Source organism: Narcine bancroftii, chromosome 7 (assembly GCF_036971445.1).
Source record: "Narcine bancroftii isolate sNarBan1 chromosome 7, sNarBan1.hap1, whole genome shotgun sequence".
Taxonomy (NCBI): domain Eukaryota; kingdom Metazoa; phylum Chordata; class Chondrichthyes; order Torpediniformes; family Narcinidae; genus Narcine; species Narcine bancroftii.
The window spans coordinates 190626492-190643534 of record NC_091475.1 but is presented as its reverse complement, the minus strand read 5'-3'; the positions used below and the strand labels follow the sequence as shown (position 1 = coordinate 190643534).

Sequence of the window (17043 nt, the reverse complement as noted above, 5' to 3'; positions counted from 1 at the left end):
GATGAAAAAGCTTGTCGGAGCCACATTCTGTCTGGAAGGGAACTTGCTGTTCAAAGAGGGTCATGTGGGTTTTGCAAGCAGAGAGAGTAAAACAGGCTTTCTGTGTGTGCGTGTGCGTGTGTGTGTGTGTGTGTGTGTGTGTGTGTGTGTGTGAGAGAGAGAGAGAGAGAGAGAGAGAGAGATACAAGTTCTCCAGTCAGCAATAACTGGGACTGGAACAGGACAAGGTAGCAAGCTTGTGGAAAACCTCATTTGGAAGACAGGTTGTGAATGCTTAGTTCAGCCTGGTCAAAGCCCTTGTGGTTCATGCAAGAGGAGAGGACTGGCTGTCAAATGTTTCACTTGGAATAAGTGAAACAAAAAGGCACTCTTTGTGGTGACCTGAAAGAAAGCGTTTATCATCTGGAGAACCCTGAGGGGACAAGCTTCTTTGGCAAGACATCGATGTGGCTAGGTGTCCATTGTACAACAAACCTCTCTGAAAACTGACAAGAACCTTCCTGAGCGGCAGCCATTTTCCTTTCAAGCACCAAAGCCTGGTGAACTTTATAAATGTTAAATTCTGTGCACAGTATAAGAATTGCCTGCAACCAGTGAACTTGTAGGAATGAGAAGTGAGATTGGACAGTGAATCAAAGAACTTTTCTAAACTTACACACATGTACATTTAGAAGGGAGTGAAGTTAGTTTAGTTAAGTTAAAGTGTGATTCTGTTTTCATGTTTAAAAATAATTAAAACCAACTTTTGTTTAAGTAACCATTTGTCTTGATGAATATCTATTACTGCTTGGTTTTGGGGTCCTCTGGGGTCATAACAGTATGTCTAAATTAATAAAAATTGTACAATGTACATAAAACATCTTCTTATTTGCTGCAGCTAACAGGTTCTTGTTAAAAACAAAAATATTATAAAAACAACTACAATATTGACTATTGTAGTTAAAGAGATAATACACAAAAAACAGATAATAAATATTCAGTTATCCAAGTGCAAAAAAATGACTGCAATATTAATTAATTAAATAACAGTTAGATCAATCATGAAAACAAAGCAAGATTGGCCAAGTTACTTTCCAGCTATAACTGGCTGCAAGGTAAGAATGGGTCAAAGAATTTTAGTTTCTCATTTCTGGGAAGCTAGCAATTTAGTATAACATTGAAGCTTAACCAAAATTATGAGAATGAGAGCAGTTTAATAGCGAGGACTTTCTCTTCCAATTCTTGTTAAATCATTGGGCATCACTAAGGGGGGTGTGGACCACACTGGGTGACACCATCAGATGGGGTGACACCAAAATGATTGTTTATAAAATTTTTATGCAAATATTTTTTATAAAAAATCCCTGTAGTTATAACAACAAAAACATTTTTCGTAAGCCCATCAATATACCTACAAGGCTAAAACTATGCTAATTTACATTTTGAACCTTCTAATGCGCTCCGGTCAGAGCTGTCATTATTACCCTTGGTTTTGTCTGCATGCACGTGCTGTGGTTTTTGTTGTTGATGTTTTTAGAGTCACTGTTTTTGTCAAATTTGCTGGTGTTATAGCTACAATATTGTGGTAATTAGTACTTGCTGGTGTTATTGCTACAATATTGTGGTAATTAGTATTTGCTGGTGTTATAGCTACAATATTGTGGTAATTAGTATTTGCTGGTGTTATAGCTACAATATTGTGGTAATTAGTATTTGCTGGTGTTATAGCTACAATATTGTGGTAATTAGTATTTGCTGGTGTTATAGCTACAATATTGTGGTAATTAGTATTTGCTGGTGTTATAGCTACAATATTGTGGTAATTAGTATTTGCTGGTGTTATAGCTACAATATTGTGGTAATTAGTATTTGCTGGTGTTATAGCTACAATATTGTGGTAATTAGTATTTGCTGGTGTTATAGCTACAATATTGTGGTAATTAGTATTTGCTGGTGTTATAGCTACAATATTGTGGTAATTAGTATTTGATGGTGTTATAGCTACAATATTGTGGTAATTAGTATTTGATGGTGTTATAGCTACAATATTGTGGTAATTAGTATTTGTGAACTTTTTTGAGAATGAAGTAGTAATTAAAGGAAAAGGAGAAAAATCAAAATCAACATAATTTTGATGTAGTTCTTAAATGCTTTTATTTTGAAATCTAATGTTTTCCTACTGAATTTTCCCTTTAACCACATGTAAATAGGTTTCAGGTGTGCATATGATATTATAATTTAAAGGTGTAATTTTAATTTTGTTAGTTGTTCATTACTATTATCATTACATTCAGTGATATACAGGGAAGTACAATTGATGAATAACATTAGTACAAAAACATTAAGGATTCTGTATGGTCTGGTATGGGAGGAGGTCGTGGTTTGGGGGGCTGGGGGGTTGACACCGACCTTAGTGATGCCTCTTGCTTAAGCTATCTGTAAGAAGGATGCTGGAAAAAAAAGTAGCACCTTACAGCGGCGACTCTGTGAGCAGCTCTGATGGGAATAATCAAATATTCCCATTCAGAACTTTTAAAAACCAAACAAAAAACAAGAATCACAAAATCCGACATGGGTGTCCTAAGATCACTGGCAGACCTTGGAATCTGCAGTCTCCACCGGGCCTTTAAACAGCTCACTCAAGTTGATCGGGCCATTTAAGCATCACGTGAGTTGCAGACAGCAGACAGTCAGCACATTGAAACATTGCAGTGGATTTAAATGGACAGCGCACAGACCATTTAAAAACCATGGGAACTACCAGCAGCGGACCGACAGGCCAGGTAAAGGGGGGCTGCAGATCAAGCTGAGATGCTGGGTCCTGAGGCTTTTGCTCCCTACCATCCTCCTGGCCAACATACAGTCCTTGGAGAACAAACCTGATGATCTCCAAGCCAGATTTCAACATCTGAGAGATATCAGTGAGTGCTACGTGATGTGCTTTACAGAAACCTGGCGAAAAGCGGACATTCCGGACATGGCACTACAGCCAAAGGGCTACACCCTCCATCAAGCTGACCGAACACCAGCATCTGGAAAAACCAGGGGAGGTGGCATTTGTGTCATCATCAATTCATCGTGGTGCACAGACGTGACGATCACATTCCAGTCTTGCTCCCCCAACCTGGAACATCTGGTGATCAAGTGTCACCCACTCTACCTGCCGAGGGAGTTCATTGCCATTATCCTGGTTGCAGTGTACATTCCACCCCAGGGACTGAGCACTGTGATAAACAGCCATAAGCCAGCACATCCTGAAGCCTTCCCAATCATTGGGGGAGACTGAAGAAGTCTCTGGCAAACGCATCATATGTGAGGCAAGGGGAACCGACACATTCAACTACTATTGCATCACCATGAAGAATGCATACAAGCCATACCACAACTGGACTTCGGCAAGTCTGTTCACCTGGCTGTACTTCTACTCCTGGCATACAAACAGAGACTGAAGACCACAGCATCAGTGGTGAAGAGGGTGAACGTATGGTTGAGGGAGGCGGAGAAGCGTCTGTCGGACTGCTTTGAATTGGTGGGACTAAAACATATTCAAGAACTCATCTATAGACTTGAATGAATATGGAACAGGTGTCACCGACTTCATGGATGAGCGTGTGCCCCCGTGCAAATACTGGGTGTTCCCCAACCAAAAGTCCTGGATGGATCAAGGAATTCACAACCTGTTGAGGGCAAGACAAGGGCGTTTAAGGATGGGGATCTGGAAATTTACAAGAAGTCCTGGTACAACCTGCAGAAGGTCGTCTCTAAAGCAAAATGGCAATTCTGGAGGAAGCTAGAGACAGATACATGCCAGCTATGGCAGGGAGTGCAGGCCATTACAGTCTACAAAGTGAGGGCGAAAACTATAGATGGTGGCGATGCTTCATTACCTGATCAGCTGAACACCTTCTATGCCAGCTTTGAGAAGGTGAACCAAACAGTGCCTACTGGAATCCCTGAAAAAACTGAGGGCCCTGTGATATCTGTCTCTGAGGCCGATGTCAGAATACCATTCAAGAGGGTTAACCCTCACAAGGTGTCAGGCCCTGACAGGGAACTGAAAATCCAAGCCAAGAATCTAGCTGGAGCGTTCATGGACATTTTTAGACTCTCAATGCGGCTGTCAGAGGTTCCCACCTGCTTCAAAAGGGCATCAGTCATCCCGGTGCCCAAGAAGAATAGTGTGAGCTGCCTCAATGACTTCCGCCCAGTAGCACTAACTTTTACTGTGATGAAATGCTTTGAGAGGCTGGTCATGGCCAGAATTAACACGTACCTAAGCAAAGATCTGGACCCACTGCAATCGTTATAATTGATCCAAAGCAGGTGCAATATCGCTGGCTCTCCACTCAGCTCTGGATCACTTCAAACACACCAATTCATACATATGACTGCTCTTCATCAACTACAGCTTAGCCTTCAATACAATTATTCCCTCAGTGCTGGTCAAGAAGCTGCAAACTCTGGACCTCTGTACCTTCCTGTGCAATTGGATCTTTGACTTCCTCACCAGAAGGCCACAGTCAGTATGAATTGGAAACGTCTCCTCCTCACTGATCATCAACACAGGTGCACCCCAAGGATGCGTTCTTTGCCCACTGCTCTACTCATTATACACCCATGACTGGGTGGTCAGACACAATTCCAATGCCATCTACAAGTTTGCCGATGACACCAGAGTTGTCGGCAGAATCACAAAGTGTACAGCAGGGAGATAGATCAGCCCATTGAATGGTGTAACAACCACCACCTTGCACTCAACATCAGCAGAACCAAGGAGATGATTGTAGACTTCAGGAGGAAGTCAGGGGAACACAACACAGTCCTCATCAAGGGCTCAAACGTGGAGAGGGTCAAGAACTTCAAATTCCTGTGTGTCAACATCTCTGAGGATCTATCCTTGAGCCTCCATGTTGATGCAATCACTAAGAAGGCTCACCAATGGCTATAATTTGTGAGGTGAATGAGGAAATTCGGTATATCACCAAAGACTCTCGTAGATCTCTAGCATTCCATCTGGTTTCATCAATGCCTGGTATGGAGGTGCCAACTCTCAGGACAAGAATAACTCTGGAGGGTTATTGACTTGGCCTGTGACATCACAGGCACCACACTTCTTCACTCCATTGAGGACATCTACATGAGGAGGTGTCTTAAAAAAAGCAGCCTCTATCCTTAAAGACCCCCAGCACCAAGGCCATACCCTCTTCACTCTGCTACCATCAAGAAAAGGTACAGGATCCTAAAGACAAGCACTCAACAGCACAAGGTCAGCTTCTTCCATGCTGCCATCAGATTCCTGAATAATCAATAAAGCAAAGACACTGCCTTACCTTTTATGCATTATTATTTTAATTTTTTATAGTCATGTCAAAAGATGGTTATAATATGAATGTTTTCACTATGATCCTGCCGCAAAACACCAAATGTCATCATTTGTTCATGATAATAAATTCTGATTCTGATTACAGCTTTTATCCAAACACACAAGCTTTAAAATAACAAATTCTAAGAAGCTAACTTTAGGAGCTAGAAAATCAGCCTGGTAGATTCAATTTTGAAATTGTACCTGGAATTTCAATTAATCAAAATAGTAAAAGTCTACAATTATTTCATTCCAATAACCAAACTTTTGCAATGACTGCACAAATTAACCATAAAAAGTTTTCCCAAAGGTCTGTCTTCGACCCTTTTAAAATCAACCAGAAGCAGACTTTTCCAGCTATTTTCTTTGGCTCAGCTAAGTGCTTTAATTTCTCAGTTGGGAGAAGTTGGGTTATTTTCTGGGCAGATCCCATCACAGCATATCATTTAATTTAAAAGCCTGAACCAGGGAGAAAAAAACTCATGTTGTCACATAGTTGTAAAATTCCACTGAGTCATCAGTATCCTCCAGGAAAGGGAAACTATCAATCTTCCACAGTGTGACCAGTATGTGAATTCATGCTATCACTATTTTGATGACACTACCTCCTTTGACAGACTCTTGCAAGAACAAATCACCAGACAAGGTGGTCCACTACCATTTTAATTAAAATAGATAAAATCAAGATTTGATAATAAATCCACCTTCCCCAGTATTGCTCACAGCCTGAGAATATAAATACCACTAATTATCCATTTTTAAGCACTGTGTTCTCTAGATTCAACCATCAGAAAGTTTATAATATTCCTCCTTACCTATATTTATCTCTATTTGTAACTTTCCTAGATGGGATTAATCTATATCAATTTTCCTCTAACTACAAAACTCAATGATCTTTCTGATGACTAAGTGGGCAAACATATCCACCTGTTATCTGATCCAAGGATCTAACTTGTGTACTTTGGAAACAGGTGTTGAGATGTTGTGGGCGAGGAACTCATGCAGGTGTTGGGATGTTGCGGGTGAGGGACTCACACAGACTGTGGATGACTTGTTCATGAGAATCAGGTACTGGAACCAGGATTCGAGAGGATGTTGAGCACAAGAAGGGCTTCTGAAAGACCCTGGATGCTGATGGCTTCCTCATTGCATTGGAGGTTTGGATCTGGGCTCGGATTACCAAAGGTTTGAACTGAACTGGAGTTTTGTGCAGCTGCAGGAGTGTTGGGAGGCGAATCCAGTCACTTGTTGACGGTTTTGCTTCTCTTTCTCTGACTAAGGGACACCAGGAAATGCAAATGGTGAATCTTTGTCTGCCTTTTCCAAAAGAGATAGTTGTGGCAGGGTCCCTTCTGTCATTTAAGAGAAGGTTGGTTGTGTACATGGATGTGAGGGGTTGGAGGGTTATGGGCGGAGAGTAGGAGGGGTAAGCTAGTGGAGTTGTTCAAGTGAACCGGCATAGACTTGAAGGGCCGACATGGCCTGTTTCCACGCCGTAAACAGTTATATGGTTATGACAAAGTAGAGGCAATTTTGTTTTATTACATAAAAATAAATAGTATCTGATCTAAATCTTGAGAGGAGACATTGGATCAGAAAATTATAGAATCCTTGTGGATAGAATTAAGAAACTGCAGAGGTAAAAAGGCTCTAATGGTAGTGTCATGATGTGGCATGCAAACTACAGAGGGAGATAGAGGATGCATGCAAAAAGGGCGCTGTTACAAGTCATAGGGGATTTCAATATGCAGGTTGATTGGGAAAACCAGGTTGGTGCTGGATCCCAAGAGAAGGAATTTATCAAAGGCCTTCGGAATGGCTTCTTGGAATAGATTGGCTGATTAGGGAAATGGTAATTGTGGACTGGGTATTATTTAAAGAACCAAAACTGATAAGGCAGCTGAAGATAAAAGAGCCATTAGGAGGCAGTGATCAGAATATGATCAAATTTGCCCTGCAATTTGAGAGGGAGAAATTAAAATCAGATGTGTCAGTATACCAGTGGAATAAAGATGTCTATGGAGGTATGAGAGGGGAACTGCCCCAAGTTGATTGGCAAGGCACAGTAGCAGGGAGGACGGCAGAACAGCAATGGCTGGAGTTTCTACAAGAAAATAACAAAGGTGCAGGACAGGTATATTCCAAAAAAAAATTGAATGGAAAAAGTGACACAACTGTGGCTGACAAGAGAAGTCAAAGCTAAAGTAAAAGCATACAAGGAAGCAAAAATTAGTATGAAGAGAAAGGACTAGGCAGCTTTTAAAAGCATACAGAAGGGAAATTAAGATGGTCATGAGGAAGAAAAAGATGAAATTTGAAAGGAACCTAGCAAATAAAACCAAAAAGGATACTAAAAGCTTGTTTAAGTATATTAAGAGTTTTAAAAAAGACAAGAGCAGATATAGGACCAATTGAAAATGATGCTGGAGATATTGTATGTGAGCAAGGAGTTGGCAGAGGAACTGAATGAGTATTTGGCATCAGTCTTCACATGAGCAGTATACCTGACTTTCAAAGTTGTCAGGGAAGAGAAATGAGTGCAGTCATGATCACCAGAGAGGTGCTTAGAAAGCGGAAACATTTAAGGCGAGTTAAGTCTCCCGGACCAGATGGAATACACCCTGGTGTTCTGAAAGAAGAAACTATAGAAATCGGAGGCATTGATAATGATCTTCCAAACATCAATAGATCCTAGCATGGCTCAGGAGGACTGGAGAATTGCAAAGGACACTCTGCTATTTAAAAAGGGAGGGAACCAACAAAAAGGAAATTATAGACCTGTTAGCTTAACCTCAGTGGTTGGGAAGTTGTTGGGAGTCCACTGTCAAAGATGAGGTTACAGAGTACCTGGAGATGCATTACAAGACAAGCCAGAGTCATCATGGTTTCATTAAGGGAAAATCTTGCTTGACAAAACTAATGGAATTTTATTTGAGGAAACCACAAGCAGGCTAGACAAAGGACATGCAGTGAATGTAGTATATTTGGATTTTCGAAAGGGCTTTGACAATGTGTCATACTTGAGGCTGCTTAACAAGATGAGTGTCCATGGAGTTATAAGATAGATACCAGCATGGGTGGAGCATTGGCTGATAGGCAAGAAACAGAGTGGGAATAAAGGGATCCTATTCTGGTTGGATACCAGTTACAAGTGGTGTTCGGTAGAAGTGAGTACTGAGGCCACTTCTTTTTATGTCATATGTTAATGATTTGGATTGCAGAATAAATGGCTTTGTGGCTAAGTTGGGAGATGATACAAAAATAGATGAAGGAGCAGGTAGTGACAAGTAAATGGAGAGGCTGCAGAGAGTCTTAGATTAAGAGAGTGGGCAAAGAAGAGGCAAATGAAATACAGTGTTGGAAAGTGTACGGTCATGCACTTTGGATGGAAGAATAAAAGGGCAGACTATTATTTGGACAGGGAGAAAATTCAAACTTTGGAGGTGCAAAGGGTCTTGGGAGTCCTCATACAGGATACCTCCAGGTTCAGTCAATGGCGAATGTAGTGAATGCAATGTGGTATTCATTTCTACTGGTATAGGATACAAGAGCAGGGTTGTGCTGTTGAGGCTTTATAAGGGACTAGTGAGGCCTCACATAGAGCACGGAGTACAGTTTTAAATTTAAATTTAGACATATAGCGCAGTAACTAGCCATTTCAGCTGAGTCCATGCCACCCAATTTACACCCAGTATGTTTCAAACAATGGGAGGAAACCGGGCCTCCAGGGAAAACCCACGCAGACATGGGGAAAATTTGTTACAGGCAGCATGGGATTCAAACCCCAGTCCTGATCGCAGGCATTGTAAAAGAAATGCGCTAATCACTACACTAACTGTGCTCCCCACTGGGCACCTTATTTAAGAAAGGATTTGTTGGCATTGGAGAGGGTTCAGAGAAGATACACAAGAACGCTTCTTAGAATAAATGGATTAGGATAGGAGGAAGGTTTGATGGAGTTCAGAATAAGGGGGAAACTTGTTGAAGCATTTCAAATGTTTAAAGGCCCGGACAGAGTAGATGTGACAGTTATGTCCCATGGTAGGGGAGTCAAGGACAAAAGGGCACAACTTCAGGATTGAAGCATGCCCATTTAAAACAGTGATGAACCTCTGGAATTTACAACCACAGGCAGCTGTGGAGGCTATTTATTGGGTGTATTTAAGGCAGAGATTTGAAAGGCAGAGATTATGGAAGAAGGCATGGGAGTGGGGCCGAGTGGGAAAATGGATCAGCTCATGATGAAATGGTGGAGAAAGCTCGATGGCTAAATGGGCTTCTTCTGCTCCTATATCCTATGGTTTCACATTGCCATGGACTTAGAAATGTCCTCTTAAGCATTCCTTTGTTTTGTGCTTCTTTTCTAATACTGCTATCGATTGAAACTCTGGTATCAAAAGACAAACAAATCAAGCTTTACATTTATGGAAAATACAACAAATTTAAATTTTAAAACATTCTAGTAGCTTCAATAGATCTAATGTAATTAGCTTAAGAATTTAGTTATTAAAGTTCATGAGAGCTGATTTAGAAAAATTAAATCATCCAATTGTTAGAGTACACTTTCAATTATTGATACATAAAACAATATCTGCAAAGTTAAAGACTCACCTTACTGGAAGCTTCCACTAATAACTGGAATGCATTTTGTACAGATTGGCAGGCTTCTAGTTCTGTCCTGTTAAACACCATCAAGTATTCTTTAAGATGATCATAGAAATTTCCATCCAGAGCCTGTGAAAGCAGGAGAATAGAACCATTTTAGAACAGCAGCAGAAAGAGCAATTCATACATACAGCTGCTCTTCAACGATTACAGCTCGCACTACAATACCATTATTCCCTCAGTGCTGGTTAAGAAGCTACAAACTCTAGGCCTCTGTAGCCCACCTTCTCTGGCAGCAAATTCCAGAATACCACCACCCTTTGCAAAAAATCTTATCTCTCATATCTCCTCTAAATTCACCCCCTCTCACTTTAAACTTGTGCCCCATAGGAGTAAACAAGTTTGCAGATCCTGGGGAACTAGTGCAATACATAATCGTACTGGAGGATTTCAGTAGTTCATGCAGCATCCATGGAAAGCAATAGGTAGTCGACATTTCAGGCATGAATAAGTGCTCAGGTCTGAAATGTTAGTTATATTTCTTTCCCTTCTCTGGCTGCTGCAAGACCTGCTGAGGTCCTCCAGCATTTCTGTGTTTTTATTACCAAAATTTCTCCTGCCTATAACTGTACTTTCCTCTGACGTTGCATGACCTCCAGAACTTGCGTACTCTCGCTCTCAACTCCCCTACTCTGGGGGAAAAATATTCTGATCATCTATCCTTCATTTTTATGTATCTCTGAATGGTTACCCCTTAGCCTCTTGTGTTAATGTGAGCATAAACCTGGCTCATCCAATCTCTCCTTTCAACTACCTTCCAGGCAACATTCAAATGAACCTCTTTGCATTTTCTCTGTAGCAACAATACATCCTTCTAAAGTGTGACGACCAGAACCATACCCAATAGTTTAAGTGCAGTCCAACCAATGTACATATGCAACATAATGCTCCAACCCCTACACTGAATACCTCTGCCATTGAAGGCAAACATACAAAATGCCTTATTTACTAGTCTATCCATCTGTATCACCACTTTCAGTGAACTATGGATTTGCATTCCAAGGTCCTTGCCAATTGTTCTCCATGTACTATCAGAATGTGACTTTCCAAACTGCATTACCTCTTACTTCTTTGGATTTCAATTCATCTGCCTCCATTCTGGACAACTTTCTATCTAATCCATGTCCAGCTATATCATTGGACAACCTTCTACTATTCCACCAACTTTCCTGTCATCTACAAACTTACCAATCAGATCACTTACAATCCCTTCCAAGCCATTTTCATATATTACAACAACTCTTATGAAACAACACTCACTACAAATTTCCAGTCAGAAAAACACCCATCTACTTTTAGCCTCTGTCTCTCATTACCAAGCCAGTTTCCCAACAAGTCTCATATGACCTTGTGCCTGAGTTACATGAAATGATGGTAAAGGCCGATATTGTCCTCCTGCAAGCAGACGTGGTTGAGAAAGGATTTTCTGACTCTACTGCAAATTCTTGTTGTTTCTATTAGAATGTTCTCACCAACTTGATATCCATAGTCACCTCACACTTACCAGTCATCCCTCCCTCTCACCTCTTTATACTGTCTATCTTCCCTCTGTGCTCAGTCCTGTTGCAAGTATTGTGACAGATCATGTTATATTTATATTGTATATAGATATGTTTTAAAGGAGATTAATTGTGGCTGCTTTTTTTTAGTGTAGGTCACATACAAACACTTCAAAACAAATCTCAAGTCAGACAGTCCAAGCTCCAGGTGCCTTTGCAAAAACTTTGAAGAATGCCTATAAGGACTTCACAAGGAGGTGTTAATTGGACATGCTGTGGAGTAATGGATTATTGTTTTGGAAAGCAACAAATGAAGGAAGTTGGAAGATAAGGTCCAGAGCTGCAGTCTATTTGAGTGCAGTTGGCTGTTCTAAGAGGGTCATGTGGTTTTCTCTGAGTGAGAGAGAGAATTCAGTTCTACAGTTCAGCAGCAGCAGCTGGAACTGGAACAGGACAAGCTGACAAGCTTGTGGAAAAAAACCCATGTTGAAGACGGGTTGTGAGTTCTTAGTTCAGCCTGGTCAAAGTCCTTGTGGTCCATACAAGAGGAAAGGACTGGCTGCCTAATGTTTCACTTGAAATAATAGAAACAAAAAAGAACTCTGAGGTGACCTGAAAGAAAGAGGCTATCATCTGGAAAACCCTGATGGGGCAAATTTCTTCGGCAAGACACTGATGTGGCTGATGAAAAGGAATCAGTTTTGTGGGTGTCCAGCGAATAACAAATCTCTTTGAAAACTGACAAGAATCTTCCTGAGTGGTAACCATTTACTTTTCAAGCACCAAAGTCTGGTGAATTTCATAAATGTTAAATTCTGTGCACAGTATAAGAATTGCCTGCAACCAGTGAACTTGGAGTAGTGAGAAATGAGACTGGACTGTGAATCAAAGAACATTTCTAATCTTATATACACATTACATAAACGTGCGCTTAGAATTAGAAGGGGGTTAAGTTAAGTCAATAGTAATAAGTTAAAATTTGATTCTATTTTCATGTATAAAGATAATTAAAAGTAACTTTTGTTTAAGTAACCATTTGTCTTGGTGAATTTCTATCAACCAAAATGACAACCATTCCCTTTCCTGCACAAGATGCTGCTTGACCACCGAGTTCCTCCTGCAATTTGTGCTTTGCTGAGGAACAAATAGTTACTTAAAATCACGAAGAGGATAATATGTTGTCATTGGAAGGGTCAAGAACCAGAATACACTGAACGAAAGTGACCGTCAAAGACCCGAGAATGGTGATCATTTCTGAGCTGGAATACAGTGTTCACAATGATTGTGCGGTAGAATAAATTGGCAGGCAGTTTCTATCATGATTATCAAAAGGGGCTTGTGAAGTTCTTGAAAAGAATCAAAATTTCAAGGTTTTGGGGAAGAGATACATGCTCTCGTTGGCCATTCTTCAGGATGTAATCGGTGTAAGACTTTCCCAAGTATAGTTTGTTTGATACTCTAAAAGTATTCCACTTGTTGAAGAGCCATGCAACATCCTCAAGAACTCTTTTAATACATTTTTTCCAATTTTTAATGTACAAGCTCAAGGACACAGTGAATGTTAGACAGGATAATACAAATATATAATGAAGAGTTTGCATCTTCATGCTTATACAGGGTGGCACGGTTGGCATTGTGGTTAGTGTAATGCCTTTACAGCACCAGTGATCAGGACCGCAGTTTGAATCCTGTGCCGTCTGTAAGGAGTTTGTACGCTCTCCCCATGTCTTCGTGGGTTTGCCCTGGGGGCTCCGGTTTCTTCCCACCATTCGAATGTACCGGAGGTGTAGGTTAATTGGGTGCCACAGACTCATGGGCCGCAATGGCCTGTTACTGTGACGTATGTCTAATTTAAAAAAAAATGTGCATGAATCAGAAAGTATGAAGGTGCAGCAGGTGATGAAAAAGGCAAATGGTATGTTAGTCTTCATTGTCTTAAATTCAATCCTTCCGACAGAGGTTTTGCTGTCACTATGAAGGATACAGGTGTGGCTGTAACGGGAGTACTGGTCTCTGACAGGGAGAGGTTATAGCTTTGGTGTAGAGCAGGCCCATTTGGTTGATTCTGGAAATGAATGGGTTAGTTTGAGGAGATTTATTAGCCTGGGTCTATACTCGTTGGAGTTTATAAGAATGAGGGGGGATCTTATAGACATAAAATTAGAAAGGAATAGATAAAAGGAAGGAGATTTTCTCCATTCGCAGGTGAGATTAGTAGTTTACATAACCTTGAGATGCTTCTCCCAGAGAGCATAAATTTGTACAACTCTCTGCTCAAAGAAGCAGGAGAGGCTTCCTCATTGAATGTATTTAAATCACCATGAGATAGATTTTTGAAGAATAGGGAAATTGGCTTGTAGTGAGCTGGAGGTCCTTACCAGGAGAGGTTATACTAAGAAATTTATTTCTGCAATGTATCTTTTACTGCAAGCAGGCACTATTAAAAAGGGAATTCATAAATCTAGATGGAAATGGGAGATTGATTTAAATATTACAATTGATGAGAAAAGATGGGCAGAACTTTGTCAAGACTGTATGACAAATATAAATGTTAGATACAGTTTAGTTCAACATAATCATTCACATCAATTATATTTAACACTGCAAAAACAGGACATACGTAGTAAATGGGAGGGCATTGAGGAATGCAGTGGTGCAGAAAGATCTAGGAATAACAGTTCATTGTTCCCTGAAGGTAGAATGTCATGTGGATAGAGTGGTGAAGATGGCTTTTAGTATGCTGGCCTTTATAACTCAAAGCATAGAATACAGGAGTTGGGAAGCGATGTTGAGACTGTTCAAGGCACTGGTGAGGTCAAATTTCGAATGCTGTGTGTAGTTCTGGTCACCAAATTATAGGAAGGATATCCTCAAGGTAGGGAGAGTGCAGGGTAGATTTATGAAAATGTTACCTGGGTTTCAGAATCTAGATTACAAAGATTGAGGAGATTAGGTATTTTATTCCTTGCCATGTAGAAGGTTGAGGGGGGATTTGATAGAGGCATTTAAGATTATTAGGGGGGGATAGATAAGAGTTGATGTGGATAGGCTTTTTCCCTTGAGGGTAGGAGAGATTGAAACAAGAGGTCAAGAGTTAAGAATTAAGGGATAAAAGTTTAGAAGTAACACGAGGGGGAACTCCACTCAGAGAGTGGTGGCTGAATGGAATGAGCTTCTGGGAGAAGTAGTGGTAGCAGGGTCCATTTTGTCATTTAAGGAAAAACTGATTAGGTATATGGATGGGAGGGGAATGGAGGGTTAAGGGCAAGGTGCAGGTAGGTGGGACTAGAGGAGTACTTGGTTCGGTGCAGACTAGAAGGGCCGAGATGGCCTGTTTCCATGATGTAATTGTTATATGGTAATACAAAATGAAATCAGATTTATCAGATAAATGTTTTAGAGGTGGTGAAGAAAGAGGAACCTTTTTGCACTCTACTTGGTCATGTTCTAAAGTTACAACTTTTTGGAAGGATTTAGGAAAGTTTTTAGAACAGAGTGTGGGTATTGCTATTCCTCAAAAATCAAGATTTATTTTTGTTGGGGAATATAGAAGTAACAAAACCTAGATTAAAACTATTTTATCAAGTCAAATTTATCAAAATAGCTTTAGCGGTGGCAAGGAAGTGTATTATAGTGACTTGGAAATCAGATGCACATTTAGGTATGGAAAGATGGCATACAGAAATTCAAAGTTGTATATCTTTGGAGAAAATTACATATAATTTTAGAAATAAATATTAAACTTTCGTACAAATTTGGAGCAAAGTTTAAGAATAAATATGTAAAAATGTACTTCAGTCTCTTAAGACCTGTAATAATCTTCCCTAAAGTCGTTTAATAAATACTGTAAGAGCCCAGTGAGTGAGGTAATCCTTTGTGCAATCCAGACTAATATTATCTTTTCCTTATATTTTTTTTTCTACAATTCTTTTATATGACTATCTATCTATTTTTATCATTACAACTTTTATAGTGGAAGGGGGTAAGTGGGAGGGGAGAGCATGTAAGGGGGAGGGGTTAATATCATGTAATCATTGCAATTTTAAATTTAGCTAAGTATTGACTCTGTACAATATATAATGACATGCATGGAAAAATTTAAATAAAATATTCCAAAAATAAAAGGGAAATTAAGGGTTTGGGGAACAGGCAAGAAAGTCGAGATGAGTCCATGGCCAGATCAGCTTTTTTTTTTAAAAAATGATTGTGTAGGTTTCACAATGCAATTACTCAACCAATTAATGTTAACGGCAAATCTTTCCATTTAGTAAAATCCTTTTTAATAAAAGAACATCATTTAATTTATATAAAGATTGATAATCTACATTTACTACCACCCCTAAATATTTAATTCTATCTGACCTCTTTAATTTTATAATACTTCTATATTGTGAATAATCTCCATCCCCAACTGGCAATATTTCACACTTATCCGAATTTATTTTATATCCAGAGAACAACTCCCCAAATTTTGAAATGATTGTGTAGGTTTCACGTGTCAAATCGCCTCCTATTCTTATTTCTCACATTTATCTTATGTAGATTACAGCAAATGTGGAACTACTAGGCCAGGACACTAATAAACAAAAATGAAGGAAATCATACATCTCAGAAGGATAATGGATCGGTTTTTGTTACACTATTATTGAAGGTATGAAATATTAAGTATGCTTATAACCTTGGGGACAAGGCTGATGGATGGCAAATGCTTTCTCTCCTGGTTCTTTGCAATTATGTACATTTTCAATGAGTCATGCTCTCTTAGAGTTTGCTCAAATGGTTAGGGCTTCAGGATGGAATTTCCCAGATATTTGTGAAATTCATCACGTCTCAATAAATAGTATTATTTCAAGTTTATTATCTGACTGTGCAGATACAACTAAAAGAGTTTTTCCCGCCCACAGGACACACACACACACACAGTATATGATAATGTATATACAAAAAGATACAATTTAAAATGTATAATTTAAATATTTTCTGATGATTTACTCATTTACAGAATCTCACAACCTGCAGGAAGAAGCTATTTCCCAGCCTGGCAATCCTGAGTTTGATGCACATGTACCTCCTTCTTGATGGTAGTGGGTCAAAGATACTGTGTGCTGGATGAAAAGAGCCTTCTTTAATTCCTTGAGCCCCATTAAGCAACACACCTGGTATATGCCATCTCTAGAGGAATGGGAGATCCCAGCAGTCTTCTTAGCTGTTTTGATGATTCTCTGTCTTAACTTCCAGTTTTGAAGATACCAAATCATACAGCAAGTCAGCCAGACAGGACACACTCAATTGTACTCCTGTAAAATGTTGTCAAAATGGGGGCAGTATCCTTGACTTCCTCAGTCTCCTTAGGAAGTAGAGGTGCTGTTTGACTTGTGATCAAGCAAGGATGCATGAGCCAAGAAAAATTTATTTTTCATTTCATAAGCTGCCATAATAGATGGTATGTTAAAAAAATTTCAACATGTATGGATTTATCCCCAGAACATAAATATCACCTCTAGAAATTAATTTGTCTTTCTTCTGATGAAGGCAATT

At 39.7% G+C, this 17043-nt stretch overlaps 1 protein-coding gene across 8 annotated transcripts in view; it reads right to left on the bottom strand.

Moving 5' to 3' along the window:
• The window catches only part of LOC138739525 (F-BAR and double SH3 domains protein 2-like), a 272286-nt gene that overhangs the window by 83662 nt on the left and 171581 nt on the right, over nt 1-17043 (bottom strand). For 5 of the 8 annotated variants that reach the window (XM_069891784.1, XM_069891787.1, XM_069891782.1 and 2 more), the window contains exon 9: nt 9953-10075. In XM_069891784.1, coding sequence (XP_069747885.1) covers nt 9953-10075 — 123 coding nt within the window. Of the gene's footprint in view, nt 1-3575; nt 3657-9952; nt 10076-17043 lie in introns of all 8 variants that reach the window. The other 3 variants (XM_069891780.1, XM_069891779.1, XM_069891781.1) reach the window with 1 other exon arrangement.